The sequence below is a fragment of the Falco punctatus genome (genome assembly GCF_963210335.1).
Source record: "Falco punctatus genome assembly, chromosome: 8".
NCBI classification, from domain to species: domain Eukaryota; kingdom Metazoa; phylum Chordata; class Aves; order Falconiformes; family Falconidae; genus Falco; species Falco punctatus.
The window spans coordinates 65146079-65166567 of NC_137588.1; the positions used below are offsets into that span (position 1 = coordinate 65146079).

The following is a 20489-nucleotide window of genomic DNA, read 5'->3' on the forward strand; positions in this document are numbered from 1 at the left end:
GTCTGTAACAAACCTTTCAAGTGAACTTTCAGTCTTGCAATGCCAGTGATGTTAGCAATATTTATAAAGGCATTTTGTCTCTATTTTGAATTAGTTGCTGAAAATGCTTTGTGGATGTAAATCTTCGAGGTTGCTGGCCAAAGCCATTCAAAACCTAGTTTACCCATCTGTAGATTCCAATTAAAGCAATGTTATCACTATGGATTTGCCATTTCTTTTGTTCATGAAATGGTATAGCCCATTTGTGGGGCCTGTAACTAATAAATATGATTACAAAGGGCCTTTGACACATACAATCAAAAACTTTTTTTGGCATCGCAGTTTCACCAGCAAGAATTTAAGAAGTGATGCAGGTATGACAAGGTTTTATTCATGTCTCAATTTTACTGTGCTTAAAATGGAGGCAATACTAGTGCTTTTGGCATGCTTTGGGACAGTAGTTGTAGTATTTTTGTTCCTATTGCACTTCAGTATCAGATGCCCCAAATCTATTCTCTGTTTAAAAAAGTAATAATAATTGTTATGGTTTCTATGTAATTAGACATTTACATTTCAGAGTACTTCTTTTTCATGTTTCTTTATTCCCGTTAAGGGTTTTTTTTCAATTTAAATACTTGTCCAGGCTTTTATAAACTGTAACCATTTGTTTACAATAGTATTTTTTTTAAAAAAAGTGAGGAGCAGATGACAGGTGAAGACCAATCTGTGTACTTATGTTCATTAAACTTCTTAGAATATGTCTCTGGAGTAAAATGGTCTCTGTGGTAGAATCAAAGTAATTGATGTTTTCACTAATAGGTGTAATAGTATCTAATTTACTTTAAGTCAGAGGCCTCCTGCTGTTTTATCCATGGCTCAAAACCAGAGCTTTCCAAGTAAGTATTAGGTACTCCTAAAAAATCCTGCAAGGGTAATCCTATTACAGTAAATATTCTCCATTTCATTCTAGTTACGGGTTCGGTACATAAATTGTTTATCAACATGACATTTGTTTTCAATACAATATGTAGACTGAGAGAACTGCAATTTCTTCTCCACTATTCTACACATTCCCAATAAAACTCTCCCTGGTTGTAACTTTTTATGTACCGTTCATCGATAAAATATAGCCACCTCTGAGTTAAACATGACAAACACTGAATAATATATAAAACCACTGCATGAGTTATAAGAAGCTTACGAAGCACAGTACCACAGGGAAAGCCAGAGGGGCCATGCCACTGGGGAAGCACCAAGCACTAATGCTAAAATGTTGGGTAGGATGACAGACATCACAGTCATCAAGAAAAAAATGCACTTTGATTTTAATGATCAGATGTGTCCACTCTCTCTGCTTGATACATCATTCAAAAGACAGTGCTGCAGTACATGATATTCCCTAAACCATTCTGGGGTTTTATTCAGTGCTACTTTCTGATACACATCTTTGTGACCTTTCACCCAAACAACTCCTTCCCAGCACCAGCACCACCACTCCTAAAGCTCTTGCCTAACATTTTAGGTATGCTACAAACAGGTCCAAGGTAGAGTAGTAAGTTAACTTTATTTGATGAAAGAATCCGATATTTCTTAATTTAACCATTATAAAATAAATGGGTAGAGTAGCACCTCTCAAAGTCAAAAAAACTTCATTGTTTGATAATTCTAAGAACAGTTGTAATATTTGGTAACACTACAGTGAATTCTCTGGAATAATAGGGAAAAAGTGAGATTTCCTTGTAAATTTTAGAGCTTGATTCCACTAAGTACAGTTAGGCGTAGGTGTTGCATGTGTAACAGAATTGGAACCTTAATTTTGATTGTCTGAAGTCTAGGATCATGGTCATTTGTACAGTTAACTGAAGCAGTCTGCATCAGATTTTTGTGATTCCTATTCAATAGTTGCAGATTTCTGCATGCAGATAAAGAGACATAAGTTCAATTCTGTAGGTCTGTTCTTTATATGAATATTTTTCATTTGTAACTAAGAATTTGTTCTGGCTTCGTATCTATTAATTGCAGATTCAAAGCATTATTTCAGTGGAGGACTAGAACAGAATTGTATGTCTGTACCCATACTGTGTTAGAATACAATAACTGCAGGAAGTCTTCCTCTCTTCAAGCCACAGCTTTTAGATTGGTGATGTGCTTGTTTTTCTTAAATGGAAGTATAAACAAGTGGAGGAGTTGGCAAAAGAACTTCCAAGCCTCACGTGAACCCCTCACGCAGACTTATTTCAGCCTTACAAAATAGTGGCAAATAGTGACATGGATGGGTTTGCAGTTCTGTTGTGTAATTTGAGTTTACACATCAAACAAAATTCAGTGTATCACATAGTGATACACTATGATAGTGTAAGTGATAAACATCTCACTGTATATATGGAATTACACATATTCAGATCTCAATTAGTATCATTTTTTAAAAATACATATAGCCTACTTTTCACCCCAAAAATTCCTTTAATTTAACTTACAAACAATTGGCCTTCAGAAGGGTCATAAGAAAAGTATGAGTGCTACTATGTACAACGTAAATCAAGAAATGAAACAGACTGGCAACTTATCACATTATTTCTTTATATTCCTTTGTGTCTTCATTACAGCAATAAACTAGAGTTGGTCTCAAACCGCTTCCTTACTGCCATCATTATCTGTAGCTTGCAGCAGTTTAACTCAGATGAAGTATTCAGGGATGTGAATGCAGGGTGAGTTATTGAGTAATGGTTGCAAAGAAGTCAGTAATACCTCGTATCTGCAACTGAGAGCTAAGGTTGCCCAGCTAATGTTAATGGAGGCAGGGGGAATAATACATAACAACAGAGCGTACAGTGCCTTCCACTGTGTTAGTTGTATGATTACAGATAAGTGTAATTACTTCTCTTTTAATTTTCTTTGGGTTTTATATAGGTTTCTAGAAACCATTTATTTTATTCAGTTTCTGAGCTTTGAAGACTTGTCCTCTTACTTGGTACAATTCAGTGTCTTCACCTTCAGGAAGAGAAACACTGTTTTAGAGGGGTTCTCTAAGCCTAGGTGATTTAAATGGACATAACTGCAAAATATTGGGAGATTGATTCCTTTATGAGGATAATAAGACTTTCTTTAGTTCTATGTATCTGCTCAACCATCTGAGCAACATCAGTCTTTCATGCATTTATCCTTGCACTGACCCTGTCCAGTATTATTCTTGAGTAGTTACTGCTTACATACATGGAGTAGCAAGATCCACTAGTTCATGTCAGCGCTTTTCAGGCAACTGTGTGTAGCTGGGCTGTACATAAAGAACCCGTCTAATCCATTAAAAGGTTTGTCATGCTACATTTTCAGCTAACAGATCCTTAGTGTTTATAAATACCTTACCGTGAATGCACAAAAAACTTCCCAGAAATCAATGGATATTTTTTTGCTTAGTGCTCAGGTAGCTTCAGCTGTAGTAGTGCTGAATGTCACTATTCTGCTATTCTAAGTACTATTGTAGATTCCTCCATAACTGAATTTTCCAAGTATGATCGATGCAGTCTGTGGTGGGAAAGAGAACTAAACACTCTTCTTCTTCTTAAGTCTTAAGCTGGCAGCCTAGTCATTTCACCAGTCTATTGAGTATTCCATTTTTATGTCTGTACTCCTGTCATTTCTTTGGGGGGTGGGGGGATGGGTGGCACGACACCAAACCAAAAAGAAGGTCAGTCATCCAATATATTTGAATAATGTTTATCACATATTGGACATCCTAAGTTAACGTGTCTGGTAGAGCGGATTATGAAGTTGCTGTCTATGAAAATAAATTATTTCCCATAGCATTTGTCAAGTGCAGAAAAGGTTCACCGTATGTACACACCGTGTTGTTTTCACTTCATACGCATACGCTGCATCTGTACAGTGGAGCTTTTAATTTGTTTGTCCACAAAAACCAGAAAGACCAGATGAGTTCTGAAGGTCCAGCTGTTGTTTCTACTTCATATTGTCACTTCATTCCTCCTGCGTCCAGCTTTTTGAACTCCTGGCTATTCCAGTTGATCCAGGTCTTGACGCCAAGGCCTCTCTCTCAGGAGCTAACTAGGGGCAGGGGGGCAGTTCAGGCAGCACGCTGCGGGTGCTCCCAGCAAGCAGGGAAGTTCACGGTGGTCCCTCGGCTGCTTCCTGCCTTCGCCTTCAGGGAGGGGGCAGCATCAAGGGCTGCACAGCATTAAGGGCTGCAGAGCTGAACAGCTGGCACTGGTAAGCCTGGGTAGGAAAATGGGAAGCATTTAGTGCTCCCTTACATTCAGTGATCTGTTGAATGGCAATTACTGCCCGACCCCCTTTGCGCTTCAGTCAGCAGAAAAGCTGCCTCTGGGTTGCACAAGTACACCTCCAGTGTGTAAAACTGCCATTGCCCTCCCCACTGCATTCTCTGCTCAGGGAAAAACTCCAGAGCAGCCCTTGACAGGTTTCCATCTCCAGGCAGATTGGGGGGAGAGGGGATTCCTACTCTTCATCAAGTGAGGGGCAAAAATGCATTTTGAGTTATTTTAAGTCTTCAGAAAATATTTCAGATTTACATTTCTATACTTCATTTCTGTATAGAAATAACATGCTTTAATGGATCAGTGTGTGACTGTTCAGTAAGCTCATAATTTTATGTTTCAGAACAAGAAAAATGGTATTTTTTAATGGAGTTATGTCTATACTAGCTGGTAGTTTTATATCTAATGTATGTATTTTTATACACACACAAAACTCAACTCAAGTTGTTGAAAAAGCTTGGCAGCTTAATAAATCAGGCTTTAGACTATCGTTTAGTATTTGGAGATTGTATAAACCTGTGATTTTTTTTACTATTGTATAACTGCACAGTTCATGATTCAAAACATGCTTTTGTTGGAACTGGCACTATTACTGTGTCATCTTTGGGCCTCTCATTATGTCACGGTGTACATGGAATTACAGTGAGCAACTAACTAGTGCACAACTGTGTTCATCAAGTAGTAAATGTCATTTAGTCGCTGCCTAGCTTTAGAAGTTCTTGGGAGTCTGTGTCTTAGGATTTTTACTCTTGTTTGCATACTCTTGTTTGCATACATCTTAGCTCTTTGCTCTTAGGTTTGAGGTCAGTTCCATGGTCTCATTTGCCATTATAACATTACATGCCATACGGAATATCTGTATTGGTGTTACTTGAATAGAAGGAAAATAACAAGTGGTTACAGTTCTATAAGTAGGGGTTTATCGGTTCTCTTATTCCCAGAATTGTTTCCGAACATTCTTTTGTAACTAATTCTGTGGAGTTGGTATCATCTGTTTTTCAGAATACCAGCATCTTGTTTACTGATTTTTATTCTTTTATAGACTTAGCTGAACTGAATGACTCACAGCAGTGTTGAAAATAATCACATGCTTTTATCATCAACATGCATCCCACAGAGAATGCGTATGTACATCCCATGTACATTATTACATGGGCTTTCACAGAGCTAAAACTTACAGCTCAACTAGCATGTTCCTTGCCAAGGCAGCTGGTTACAAAAGCAGAGGAATACTGGATACTTGCAAGAAGGCAATTCAAATCGGACTAGATTTACAATCACTAAAGCAGGATCACTTCAAAAGTGATAAAATACCGTTAGTCAGTTAGTCTCAATCTATAGGAATAGCGATAACTGCTAAAGCACTGAACTGCTGGGACCTGCCTGGCGTCACTGGGATCTCCCAGGGGCTCCACACTGGCTCTGCCTCCTGTGCCAGCAGCTGCTTGGCTCTGTGGGGTACAGGCAGCTGCCAGACCCTACAGCTCCCCCTGATTGCCAGCCCTGGTGGCCACCAGAGCTTTACTTGAAGACTCCACAAAGTCCATATGGTTCTGTAGACAGTTTCTGCTAAGAAGAAATCATATGTGATGTCATCGTTAAGTGTAGCATCTATTTTAATTAGCTTAGTACCTAGTTTAAGTATTGCATTTGGTTTGTGTGAGTAAATTAATTCAGAAAGTTGCTAAATGCGCTTTGTAGGGAGGGGTACCGGTGAAACAGAGCAGGGGGCAAGGAGAGTGCCCTGAAGCCACTTCTCTTCACTGGATGTTTGGTCAGTGACTCGCCCGGGTCCTGGAACAGCCTCCCTCCACACACAGCCTTGTGGCAGCTGAGATCATCTGATGCGCTCCAGCCAGGAGATCTGCGAGGGGAATGTCTAGGACCTCTTCCCAGACCACTTGCCAGCCTTAAGGGACTATCCAATGAATCAGCTTCCCTCTTGTTCTGACACAGCCTGCATCCGCTGCCCTCGAGGGCATAGTGCAGAGCTCATCTGTGCACTCAGGCTTCTCTGAAGGGAGGGAGGCTGTGCTTCACTCTCGTTTTTTGAGAACTGCAATTTGCATAGCCTTGGTATTACCAGAAATTTGCATGTCTTCATACAGATTCTCAGACTTATGGATGCAATTGTATATACAGCAGATGGAAATAAATCACAGGCTGACCCATTTCATAATGTTTATTTTAACCTTCTGCCCAGAAATGGTCATAGTTTTACATGAGGAAAACTGCTGAGCCCTGTCATAGGATGTGTTCAAGTTACTCAATTCGAAATACGTAAGATGCCCTTCAGTATGACCCAGAGGGGTTAGGAGAAAATTTGCCAAACAGCCAAGGAGTGGCTTTGTATCGAGTGCCCTGGGAAACAATCCTACAGCTGAACCTCTTACACTTATTCCTATTTTATGCAGTTTACCTCCTGTGCGCTTTGTATTCTCACTGTTACTCCTTGATTATTGAACTCAAAACATAATGTCAGTGTTTCTAGATTTGTGTACATGCATGCATGTATGTATAGCAGTAGGTACCATTTGTGTGCAGTGCAGTGCCACAGGATCATTTTCCACTGAAGGAAATGTCCAACAGCATGCGTTTGGAAATGATGGGGTTTTAGACTTGTATTTGAGTTGGTTTTAACAGTTTCGATAGCTTGTATTTCTTGCTGCCTTTCAAGATCCATCTGAATTCTTAGGCGTTTGCACCTTGAGAAAGGTGCATGTTTCTTCTTGTTTTCATTTCATTCATCACAAGGATGCTTGTTGAGGGTAAATTACAGAATTCTCTTGCAGGGCGAAGGAAGGGAGAACTGGAAAATGATAGCACCTTTGGAGGAATTGTAGTAGTTTAATAAACCAAATCTTACTCTTAACTTATACTGGGATTCAATTCTGTCTGTGTCTTTGTTTAGATTATAATATCAAATAGGTGATGTCTTATAAAAGCTGACACACAATGAAAATTAAATTGCTAGCATCACTGTAGAGAGATTGTGTAGTCATTGCATTTGAAAAGTACTATTTTGCTTACTGTTTCTCTACAAAAGTTGCATGGAAAAGCATCAAACTCTCTTACACTCTTCAGAATTATTTTGTTCTTCTTGTTCATTTCCCACCCAAAACTGTAATCCAGCAGTATTCACAGTAACCTGCCGTAAAAGCTCATGTAAAGAGGATCATTGCATCAGGTGAGGTACTAAATAAAAGGAGGAGTTCCTTTCTTGGTGCAGGGTTTCATTAAAATAGAAAATATAAAATGAAAAGAATATATAAATACGTAATGCTTGTCATTCTGATTTCAAGTAAGTGCTTTCCAAGATTTTTCCTTTGGTTGTTGATGTGTCTTTCCATTTATGGTTAGAAACCTTATTATTACAGTACAAAGGTAATTCAATTTAATTACAGTACTAGGCATTGCTTTAAGAATGTAAAAGGATACGAGAAGTATAAAGTCACTTTGAAAATTGAGAAGTTACAGAAAGTTGATGCTATCACTAGTAAGCAAATATCTATTCAATTTAAGTGAACTTCTCAAAAGTCTGGAAAGAACTAGAGGAATCTCTCTAGTGTAGTATACCATCATGTTTCTTTACACCAGGGGTCCTCAAACTTTTTAAACAGGGGGCCGGCACGGATGAAGTGGCAGGCAGCCATCTGCGGCTGCTTGGTTTCCCCCCCCCAGCCCCCGGCGGGGGGGAGCAGGGGGGGTCTGTAAATACCGGGGGCTGGATTGAGGACCCTGGGGAGCTGTATCCGGTCCACGGGCCGTAGTTTGAGGACGCCTGCTTTACACAGATGAAATACTTTAAGACTGCCAGACTTGGAGAGCTTTGTCTCACAGCGACCTGATCTTCGTCGAGTTTGTGCTGAACTGTTGTGTTGGCTGTGGATAACAGCTTATTGATCGGTACTTGGTAAAGACAGGCTTCCTTTATAACACTGGGATTTAATACATCATGCTCCCCTTGTGCTGCAGTTGTGGGCCAGTGTTTGTAGTGGCGACCAAGACAGTCAACCTGAATGGGTTCACTGGAGAAAAACCGAATGTAATTTTGCTGTGAGATACATCATGTACTAGTTTATCATCTTCCTCTACAATGCTGCTGCTCCTGAATGAAGCGTGGAAGAACTTGGATATACAACTTTTAAATATCTAGATGTTTTAACTATTTTTTATGCTTTTATTTATCAGACAGAGAATGAATCTACCATGTATGTATGAACAATGCAAACACATGCTTATGGTTGCCCGAGAGCTATCACGGCTACAGGTCTCATATGAAGAGTATCTCTGCATGAAAACATTACTTCTCCTCTCTACAGGTAAGTGAATGGTTAAATGCCTATGTGACAATGTAAGTTTTAACTTGCTAGTATTATGAGTGTGGATGTGTAGTTTAAAATTGCGTTAGGCATCTGGTGGCAAATAAAAGCTAGAACGTGTTTCTTGGCACCTGACTATTTAGGGTTAGTGAAGGAAGTTCTGCTTTTAGCAGATAAGACGTTTATGCTAAGGTACTATGGATTGTGTTCAAAACTTCACAACTCCAACAGAGGTGCCTAACTCAGAATTGCAATTTAAAATTCTTCAAAAATATGCAAATCACAAACAGGCTGAGTAGTTCAGGACACAGAGAAATGGGCAAAGCTATAACTTCATGCCCATGAAATATTTAAAACCGAACCAACCAAAACAAAAAAAATCCCCAAAAAAACACCACCACCTGTAAGGAGGTTCTGATCCAGTGAAGCAGCTTCCCCAAAAAAAAGTTATCAAACTCCTCCAGAAGTTGTTTAAAAACTGTTAAGTACAAATACGGCTTTTTGCATTTGCCTCTAAAAAGTATATGGCAGATTTACGATACATATCGTAGGATAGAATTATATAGTACACTACATGGTGGGGTTTATGTCTTTCGATAGGATATGCTGTAGTTAAAACAAGTCACAGCTTAGTAAATTCCTGTTGTCTGTACTGCATGAAAGGTCAAAGTAGGGTGTCAGGATAATCCTTTTAGAATATACAGAAATAAACTAATATGAGACATTATGTAAATTAACTTTTTCGTTGTTGTTTTTACCCTGTATTGACACTCACTGGTACCTAGTGACTGTTTCCTCCTCGTGCACTGTAGGGCTGTAGCCCCTCGAGGAAGGGGCTCGCCGTAGCAAAGAGTACGTGTGCATGCTGTGAGTAGGCGTGAGCCAGGTGTCGCTCCACGCGTCTGAGCAGTTAGAGCGTGTTCCTGCCTGTGCTGTGGCTGACACGGTGGTACCTGCAGCCCCCCAGGACCGAGACAGCCGAATCTGAAGCAGTGACTGTCATTTTCTGGAGCCTTTGCTGAGTCTTCTTGACAGATTATTTTTGTTTTAGTGTGGTGGCAGGTATGCTGGTATGCTTTCGAATTATCAGTAAGAGCAGCAATGCAAGTAAAGATTGTTCAACGTAGTACTTCTACGAGATGAAGAGTAGGTATTTTTAGAAGTTTAAACAGTTTATTGCACCGAGGGTTCAAACATTCCTGATCTTAAGTATTTCCAGTGAATGACAGCGTCAATCAAATGAGAACTCATTAGCTGTGGCTTTTCCCTAATGAAAGCAGGGGGATGTCACCACATAGCATAACATGCTCAGGGAAGCCCAGGGTACCAGGTGCAGGTGGGAGCGGTGTCGGGCACAGCTCACCGCCTGACCAGCTCCTCCACAGGACCAGCACACCTCGCCTGCCAAGCCCAGGACTGGAACAAGGGCTCTTTTCAGAGGAAGCTTCCAGTTCCACACTACTGTGGGCTTTGTAGGAGCTTGAAACTTCCCTGAAACTGCAGATTCAAAGCCGTTTCTGAAATCTCTCCCAGAAATTCCTCAAGAGTTTTTGATGTGGTGCAGGCCAATTTTCCTTACAGGAATTGGAAATTTCCTTTAAAGAATTTCCACGGCAGAGATGGTGAAGAGACAGACAGCTCTTGTAGAATTAAGCCCATTCACGAGTGGAGTACGACAGGCACTGACGTTAACCAGCAGAAGGGCCTCTTTGTTGTATTTAAGGTGAAGGACAATATATTTTCACATTTCAAGTATGTACGTCTTGTAAGCGGTATATTGTGGAACTTCTGAAAATTGAATAGCTGAAATTTGTATAGATAAATCCGTTACTTCACAATTTTAATTTATGTTTATTGTGTTTCTGCGTAAGTTTTCCAAGAGAAGAGGAGGAATCCCATGCGGGTCTAGACGTGTAGCTCACATAGATGTAGCTCTCGGACCTTTTCCATTTAAATTACTGAAGCAACAATTGACATGTTGTCATCTCCTGTGTAGACAAGGCAGAAAAGATCTTCACTCCCAACATCTGGGAGATGCTGACAATGCAGTGAGGGTTGGGGTCTGTAAGGAAGGGAGTGTGCTTTAGGGGCCTCCTTCCTCCTCTCTTGCTTTCAGTTAACTCTGTCTCAGTGCTCTCTCTATCTCCAGCTCTTTCTATTCACTTTGCCAAGATAATGAAAGGCTTCAAATCAAGCATCTTAAGGACCACTGGGGTCCATACGCTTGATTTGACCTGATTTGCTTACTAGCTCTTGGCCTTTAAGGATGATCATCCTAGTAGGACGATGTGAGCACAGGGACTTAACATGGATTTGAGTCTGAATACGGGCCTCAGTCCTCACTCCTTGGGTTTCCAGCCCACAGCTCCTCGTCTCACTGGCACTATCCTGATGTCCCATCCCTATTCCAAGAAGCTGTGCCCAAGACCTGAGTCCTTGCTGGCTTGGGCACTCAGTTTGTTGCCCAGTCTCTCTGTTACTGCCTTGCCCAGATGCGTTATTTGATCCATGTCAGGAGGCTTGGAACTAAATGATCTTTCAAGATCCTTGCCAAGCCAAGCCATCTTGTGATCCTAACCTTGCTCTTCCATCGGCACAGAGAATTTTTATGGAATCTTTCCAATGTCACATTTTCCCAGACGTGGAGAACAGTGGAACACCATCCCTGGTGGTCCTTCAGCAAGGCAGTTCCATGGCTTAGTGTTGTTGCCTCCATGGTACAGTTCACTTCCTTCTATTCCTTGTTGGGTTACCTTTGGGGTTTTTTTATGTTATATTTTGCCAGCAGTCCTGTGCTATTTGTTCAACTTTTCAACTGTCTCAGTTTCTGCTCCCTTTCCTTGTCTCTCAGCTGATACTTCATGAAGTCCAAGTCCTTTTTCCTTTGGTCATTTTTGTGTAACTAAGGTAAGAGAACTTAAATAATGACACAATTCATAGATGTATAATGTGTTAAAGGTTCATATCAATGTTACAGTTCCCAAGGAAGGCCTGAAGAGTCAGTCTTTATTTGAAGAAATTCGTATGACGTACATTAAAGAGCTGGGAAAGGCCATAGTGAAAAGAGAAGGGAACTCAAGCCAGAACTGGCAGCGATTTTATCAACTGACTAAACTGTTGGACTCTATGCATGATGTAAGTTCTTAAATGAATGCTTTAGACATTCCAGATAAATAAGTTTGTGGACGTGACAGTAATCTCCGCTATCCTTTTTTTTTTTTTTTTTTTTTTTTTTTTTAATTTAAAGGGATAAATACCCGGGGGGGGGTGGGGAAGTTGGAAGAGGTGGTTGTGCTCCCCTACTCTCTAACTAAAGGCTAATTAAAAGAGGTGAACATTGTGCTTTCAGGCTACTTTTACAGTGGACTCCACAGCAATTAATTTTATAACTAGTGTAATTCTCAGTCTCTCAGGCTTTTAAAAATGGTGTTGCTTTAAAATGGAGGAACTCAGAAATCGTAAATGGTTTTGCAGCAGTAGCAGAGATGTGAAGTTTAAAAACACTATTAGCTCGGAGGCAAACTATTCAAGAATCTGTGGACTTACTTGAAATTATGTTTAAAATAATGCATTAGTTCTATTCTTAGTATTGTAGTGGTCTAATTTTGCAAGGAATTTCAGAATTCAGTCTGTCTCCTTCTGTGGTATAGTACTCCAAATTGTGTGTATAGTACAAAGTAGTCCAAGTAGTGTTTAAGCTGGATAAAGCAAGGGAAACTTTGAGACCTCAGAATTACTTGTTGTTGTTGTTGTTGTTACTGCACCAAGCACCTGGAAGGATCTTACTAAGCTTGTCCATATGTATGATGTTTATATGCTAGTCTGGGAATTGATAAAAAATCGCTTCAGTATTTCTAAAGACCTTGCAGGATCTGTTCACTTGTCGTACTTTAGAATTCCATTTACAAGACTTACTAATTAAAGTGAGGGTAATAGTGCATGTCTGCCCTGAGTTGCAAGTATTATCTGAGCAGGGTGTGAGGTGTGCTGGTGGTAGGTGGCTGGCAGCACGTGCAAGAGTTGGGAAGGAAGGAAGAGTGTAGGTTTATAGTTCTTCTGCATGTGTTCGTGTGAAAGTAATTCTTTGCTTTGTCACTTGTAGGTGGTTGAAAATCTTCTGAGCTTTTGCTTCCAGACATTTTTGGATAAGTCCATGAGTATTGAATTCCCAGAAATGTTGGCAGAAATCATCAGCAATCAGATACCAAAATATTCAAATGGAAATATCAAGAAGCTCTTATTTCATCAAAAGTGACTGCCTTAATACAAAAGGGTTGCCTTAAGAAAACGTCAAATGATAGGGTTTTTTTGTAAAGAAAAAAAACAAACGACAGAACTTGTTAATTTTGTCCTTGCAGCGGTGTTTCTTTTGTAATTATGCACTACATGTGGTTTACAGAGGGCCAAGATTTAGGCTATAGAAGCAGCGTATTTCTCACATTTGGTAAATTATTGGAGAGAAAGGAAAGGAAAATAAATCTTACTTGTCAGAAATTTTCTCTCTCCCCTCGTGCAACATCCATGGATGCATCAAAACCACCGGTGACAAGATCTGAGGCTGTGTTACAAACTTTCTGCTAATTAATTTCTGCAGTTGGCTGGAGACAATTTTCTAGGCTTTTTTTTTTTTTTTTTTAGTAAAGTGTTTTGGATATTTTTTTTAAAAGTTAAGGTAGCATTTTGGTTTATGCATGTAACCTTAAGAAAGTTTACAAGTGTATATCAGAAAAGGGAAGTTGTGCCTTTTATAGCTATTACTGTCTGGTTTTAGCAATTTCCTTTAACTTTATATACCGTGAACTAGGCTTGTTCATTTTTTCTTACATAATTTTTTTGTAATACTTCAAGATGCCTATTGTACAGCTGGTTTTTTAAGGTGGGGCAGCTTGTAGCTTTCCTAAATGACCTCTAGACATTAATCCTTGAGTATATTCATGTGAAAATGGGATGGGCTTTTCTAACCTGATAACTTTCAACTGTCAAAGTGACCATAAAAAATTGGCCTTTTTTTAAGGTCCAGGGTGGGTGGGAGAACACTCAAATCTAATTTAGATAGAGGCAAATGAAACAAATACTTTTGGTATATGTGCAAAAAGTGTTGGATATGCAGATTCATTGAAAGTTAACCCAATCCTAACTGGATGTAAATGAGCAGGTTATTTTATATATTGGGGGGGGGGGGGGAAGGGGGAAAGCCTGATTTTTGCATAAAATGCAACAGCCATAACTATAAGAGTCATGGGCTGCATTGATGCCAAGAAGATCAGTCCTGACTGCCCATCAGGAAATTTTCAGGAAAATATGCATAGCTTAAGAAAAGTTTACTTCTATGTGGAGAAACTCACATTTTCTATACACTTAAATCTATCATCATGCAAGTATATATATGGAAAAATACCATTGACTGAAGAGGCAGACATGTAATTATTCCCAGTGGTCTGGTTTTGTTCTGTTTTCCTGTATCGAATCTAGAAATCTCTTCAGTGAAATGTTTACCGTCATGCAGGCAGTAAAGCAGAGCAGCTGCACCAGCTGACCGTAACTCTGGATATCCAGGCTCCAAACTCCTGTGGTTAGAGACCCATTTTCACATCACCTGTCACTGACTGGTTCATCCTCTTTCCTGGAGAGCAGGAAGGCTCCGCTACTGATATTGTGGTCTTAGAGTTGTACGTCAGACTTTCTGTCTTTGTAAGGCTGCATCCCTTCATACTGAATTACTAGTGTGCCATAAAATTACCATAGGTCTTGTGAATTTCTCCTTGTTGCCATTGATAACTATATTTTAAAACGTTTAGAAGCTGTAGTAGCCTTTTCTATGTGCACCTTAACAATTTTCTGTATCACAAAATTTAAATATTTACTAAGCCACTCTAAAAATTTGATTTTTACTTAAAGTGGCCAGATTATTTGTGTAATAGAAATGAGAAAGATCATCTGATAAAATAAAAAACCTAATATATTTTTATATTTAGTTATAGTTTCAAATATGTATAATCGGTATATTCGCTGATCCAAGAAAAGAAGGGAAGGGCTACTGCAGCTTTAAAAGCAATTTATTAAATGATTGTAAAATAGCTTGTATAGTGTATAATAAGGATGATTTTTAGATGACAGATTGCTTTATCATGATACATGTAATTATATTTTTTGTAGGGGTCACAAATATGCTGAATGGTAACTCGTACAAGTTGTGGTTTGTCTGGAGGTAGTACTGAAGGCATCGGTGTTTTGTATCCAAAGAAGTACTCTGTCTAGAAAGGAAAACCTATGTTCTGTAGATGTTTTTAGGGTTGACTTTATGTTTATCAAATCACTGTGTAAAAATTCGAGTTGGCGTTTGGGTGGAATACTCCTATCTGTATGGTTAGTTACCATTCACGATTAATCGCTAAATCAGACCTCCGCTGCAAAAAATGTAAGCCGGAAAGATGCGTGTGTATGCATGCATACATCCACCTCTGAACATACGGGGTTAATTTCATATACAGCCTCACATACCACAGCAAAAACAGCTTGAAAAATTTGGCAATAATACGCATACAGGTACCAGCAATATGTAAATATAGAGCATAGGTTGTTCACAATACACTAATACATTTCTATTGTTCAGCAAAAGTTTGTTTCCAAGTGAAACAGGAAACTAAATTTTCATCCTTTCTTAAATCTCTTTTTGAACGTTATACCTATTAAAAAAGATACTATATTCAGTACTTTGGAGTAAAATATCATCTTTAATTAAAAACAAAGTAAGCATTCTCTTCTCTTTGATCTGTAAAGAATATGTACATTTTGTAACAGTTAACGTAAAGTTCAGTATTTTAATTACAATTTTCAGCCCAACTCGATGAAAATATTCACGCGACCCATTTGAGATACAGATAGGAGTTTCATGCGCTTTGCTTTCAGGTGGGCTCTTCAGTTAAAAGGAAAACTGGTTTTACTTCAGAGAATTGTTTTTAAGAATTACATCCCCAGATACCTCAATTTGAGCTTGTATGAAAGAACGAGTGTGTGTGCATGTATGCACACGTGCAAACATTTGTGCATTTGTATACACAGAGATACAAAACTTTTTTTTTTGCCACCAGGAAAGTTAACTACAGTGAACACGAGCAAATTATCACCATCTTGAGAGAACTGATAATGTAGGAGAAGAGAGGCACTCTACCCCCTTTTTGTCTATATGCCTGTATATTCGTTTTTAGTTTATGGATTTAAGGAAAAAAAAAAAAGGAAACTGTGATGTTAGAAGAAAGCAATCGCCCTGTATGTGCTGTTAAGTTTTAAACTTCATTATTAAAAATATGTAGTACTTTAGTAAGCAGTAAGAAGTCCATGTCCTGTGTATCCGTAGTCCTTGTAGCAGTGGGTAGTATCTGCACTCTGGATAAAGCAGGGAGAATTCTGACTTCGTCTCTTCAGTGCCTTATCACAAAGTGCATGCATCTGACCGAGGGACGGCCGCCGCCGGCAGCTCAGGACACGCACGTGCTGTGTGGTGGGACTTGCACACGACAAATGCTAGCGATGGCCTTATGTAGGAGAAGCCAGGGAGCGGGGATGGAGCAGGAGCTGCTGCCAGTCTCACACAGCCTGGGCATCGCCCCCAGCGACAGAAACGGAGGAGCTTTGCAGCTGGCAGAGGAGGGAGGGGGCTGGGAGTAGGTGCCCATTGAAGCCGAAAAACGACCTTGCCATTTTTGCAGGAAAAAGGTAGAAAACAGGAGGAAGTGCCTGGATGAACGACAGCAAAATCCTGTTTCCCATAGTCAAACTTCAGCGAGTGAGGACTTCAGGGTCATACCTTAGAGTGAGTTTCTTAAGAGATTGTGTGTATTACATACTAGTCAAGCTCTATCCTTAGTCCAGTCTGCAACCAGGTGTTGCCAAGCCATCAATGTTACATAGGAACCAAATTTTCAGGAAAGGATTAGGGCCTCTAAACCAGCAAGAGGCACTCGTTTTCTGATGAAAGGCTGTGTGTATGAAAATATCCCCACCTCCAAACTAATTCGCATAACAGCATAGAGTCAGCAATGTGTCATTATTCTATTTTGTATATTAAACAAAAGATATATACTGGGGACAAATCCTATATCATACCGGTGTATGGCATTATTAAAAAATCATTATTTTTATCACAGTAATTTTAAACAGCATAAAAAATTAAACCCGTGACTCCTGTTTAAAAATAAAAGTTGTAGTTTTTTATTCATGCTGAATAATTCTGTAGTAACAAGTCTGTAGTTTTCACCTACTCAGTGAAATGTTGGACTGTAAAAGCTTGTGTGGAATTGTTGAACATTTATTTTTTCATTTAAATTTGCTGTTCTGGTAATACAAAGCCACACATCTGTACAGAAGTTGCAGTAAATGTGAGCCATTTACAGCAATGCCAAATAATGGACAGAAACCATATAATAAAATTCTGCTTTTTTCATTAAATGGCCCCAAAATGCTTTTGTAGAGTTTTTGCTGTGTGCTCAGAGAGGCTTGGTTCTGACAGCTGAGCTCATTTCTGTTGTTTGTATTATTCAGCTCATACTCAAAAATTATTTATGCTAAAGCTAATTGCTGCTGTAGTTAGTTCAGATTAACAATTTCATCGAAAATCACTACTTGCATTTCCCAAACCTTGCCAGTTTTGTCATTGCATTCATAGCATCCATTTTCTAGAGGGGAATCAGTACCATAATTTTCTAATCAAATCAAAAGCAGGTCTGTGCAAATGCACACATACCACACAGACAGGAGTAAAGCTGTCAGGACAACTAAACTGAGAAAAACAGCACAAAGTGTGTTTAGAAAAAAAAATTAGAATTGATCGAAAATTTATTTTGTTACTGCAAATAACTTATTTGATGCTTTTCAGAATGTTGGTAAAAGCCCCTTACAAGGCAAGTACTGGACACTAAAATGTTAGTAATAGAAGGAAAACAAAATACAATGCAAGGCACCGGGTGCTCACCTGGTAAATCTCCATGCTTGCTGTGCGTGTCTGCCTTTGCATCTCTTTAGCTGGGATTTCAGCTGGTGGAGTGGCTGAAAACCGCACAGTGACAGGACGGCAGCGGTGTGGGGCACGGTGCTCTGCCCCTGGGGTGTCCCCGCTCCCGTTGCCTTTGAACCCTCCTGTTGGGGGTGGGATGCTTACAGCAGTGGGTTTGCTCCAGGGGGTTGGGTTGGGTTGTTTGGGGGGGTGGGGGGTGATCATGTGATGTGTCTGTGCAGTGTGCTTCCCTGACCTGGGTAGAGGGGCCAGGAAGTGGGTCTGGGGGCACAGGGTTGTGACACTGATCCCAGGAAGGGCTGCCTGGCTGTGCGAATCCAGTCTGAGGGGTCCAGCTGCCCTTGGGCCTGCATGACGGCACCCTGCTTCACAAGGTCATAACTTCCCAATAGCAACCAGACCTGTGAAAAAGTATTTCCTAAATCAGCGGCACTGGAAAATGTCTGTTCAGCTGTGGATGGTGGTAAAGACGCTGCACTTGGTATTCAGAAAGTCTTGCGGCCCCAGAACAAAGTCCGCTGTCATAAAGTTCCTTTCCTGCCATGTGACTGAGTTTTTAAAAAGCAATGTATCTTCAAATTACCAGTAAATAAAACTGCTGAATTTTTTTCATTAACATAGTTGATGCCTTTACCCCCATTGAATAGCAGTGTGAGATTGTGCTGTAATAAAATCTCATTTAATGGCAACATGAAACGCCAGCTTCCCAGCAGGGAGTGATTTCTTTGAGTTGTTTGCAATTAAAACAAAGACTTACATAAATTTCACTTTGGTAATTTTCAGGCTAGATGGCTGTAGATTGGGGTCAGAGGCACTACAGGAACAGTATTTATGGTAACTGAGTTTATTCGTCTAACAATTATGAGATGATGCTTTAAGGAGATACACCAGATACTAAGATAAAGTAACTGTTTTATGGCTATAGCACCAGCTCACAGTCTCCAGTACCCTTCGTGGCAGAATGTGTCCTTTACGAGATGTCTTCACGTTCCACCCAAAATCCAGTTTGTCCTGTTGAATTTACAAAATTATTTACATCAAAAGTATCTGTAAAATAAGTGGTACAAAGGCAGAATCCATTGTGCTGTAGGGTTTTTGCATCTCCCCAAGCACACTCCTGTGTTCCCTTCCCATGATGACAGCTGCTGCATGGAGCATGTCTGAAGGGGACACGGTTCTCTGAGCTTCAGGGAGATGGGCAGCCCTCCTCTCACCTGCCAGCAGGTCTTGGGCTCTGGCTTCATCTTCTGGGGCGTCTGGATGAAACCCAGCATGAGACTGAAATTTGTGATTTTTATTTTGTTCACCCTGTCCCAATAAAGTGATGGACTGTCAGACTGGTTAGGAAAGGATGCCATTAAATGCCATTTTTACAGTTTTGCCATTTAAGATTTCCCAGCTTGAGCACTCCGGTCGTGTTTGCCTCTGGTACAGTCCACAACATGCTGGTTTATCCTTGGCCATTCCCCCGCCTCAGTGTGTTCGCTCAGTGCTCCTGACGCAGGGACGGTTTTGCTATGTAAGGCACCAGCGCTGGGATTTCACAGCAAAGGCTCCTCCGTGGCAGCACAGCTGCTAGCGCTCCTGCAGCGAGCTCCGGGGCCTCCCTGCGCTGGGCCTGCCGAGCACCCGCCGGGGGACTGGCCTTGGAGGGCCCTCGGGCTCGGGTCCTGCCGAGCTGCCGTAGGGATCCCAACTGCTTCCAGTCCATAAACCCAAGATTTAGTCATTGCTGCCTCCGTTAGATCCCGCTGCCCCCATCCTAGGGATGCCTGTTTCTGCTGGGACCTGTGCCCTGTCCCCTGGAACCAGCGAGCAGCTCTGTGCTGGTCCCCAGGTTCCCACCGCTTGCCCTGCCCTGCCCCAAGGAGCCCGGCGCTCCCAGCAGCCCAGGACGAGGCCCCTGGGGCTCCCAGGCTGCCCCAGTGCCTCGGCCCGCTGGTCCCAGTGCGCTGGCCCCTCAGACTGTCTCCGTGCCCAGGCTGGCTCCAGCAACCCTCTGGTCATACCCGCTGCCCCGCGGCCAGCTCTGCCCCAGGTCTCTTCAGTCCCGGGAGGTGACAAACTGAAGCTTGAACGACTTAGTGGCCTGCAGGACAGTGACTCCTTGCCAGGAGAAGTGGCTCGTCATGTCTGACCATGCTTGGGGCTCTCTCTTGATGCGGTGGGCTCCTGGAGACCAGCCTGCCCGCAGGCCCAGCCCTGCCTGGCTCCCCCCTGCCGCCATGCCGAGCCCCGGGGCCGCAGGAGCCAGCGGGCTCACCCGGCACCGCTGCCAGCCACCGGGCTCCACGGGATGCGCGCCAGGTCCAGCACGTGTCCTTACCAGGCTACTGGCTATTTCATTTATTGGTGACCTGAAAATATCATATATAGCACATGTACATTTCAAAAGAAAAAAATGTAAATACATTTTAAAATAAAGCAGTGTGACTATTCGACTTGTCAAAGTGTGACCAGAGGAGCGGTAGCTAGAGAAACGCTCTGAAGGGCATCAGAGGTTCATTGATCCCAAATGCCCAAGCCCAGGGAAGAGCTGACAAAAACTTGCTCTGGAGCAAAACCAGAGGAGCGGTGGCAGCGGTAAATACTGTTATTCAATACATCATAGGCTTGGCACAGCTCCACGGCGTAATTAAGGATATTCTCTGAGGTCACAACAGGGAACTTCAAGTTTAAAAAATAACAAGTAAGTGGAATCCTTCTAATTATAGGCTCTGTTGATCCAAGATCAAACCACATGAAAAGATTGAGGGGAAAACTGCTGATGCAGCATCTAATATGGCCACTAATTGCGTTGTTAATGCAATAGGACAGGGGTTATACTTTCTGCTTGATGTGATACATGCTGAAAAAGTGACCCATTGTGCCCAGTTAATTGGAGTG

General features: G+C 41.1%; 1 protein-coding gene across 3 annotated transcripts in view; it reads left to right on the plus strand.

The window, feature by feature from the left end:
* The window catches only part of NR3C1 (nuclear receptor subfamily 3 group C member 1), a 70286-nt gene extending 56518 nt beyond the window's left edge, over positions 1–13768 (plus strand). The window contains exons 7-9 of one of the 3 annotated variants that reach the window (XR_013929868.1): positions 8460–8590; positions 10155–10313; positions 11568–11705. Coding sequence is in view for 2 of the 3 variants with exons in the window: in XM_080398169.1 (XP_080254295.1) it covers positions 8460–8590; positions 11568–11725; positions 12693–12845 (442 nt within the window). In the remaining variant the exon portion in view is untranslated. Of the gene's footprint in view, positions 1–8459; positions 8591–10154; positions 10314–11567; positions 11726–12692 lie in introns of those variants that run through there. The other 2 variants (XM_080398169.1, XM_080398170.1) reach the window with 2 other exon arrangements.
* The last annotated feature ends 6721 nt before the right edge of the window (positions 13769–20489 follow it).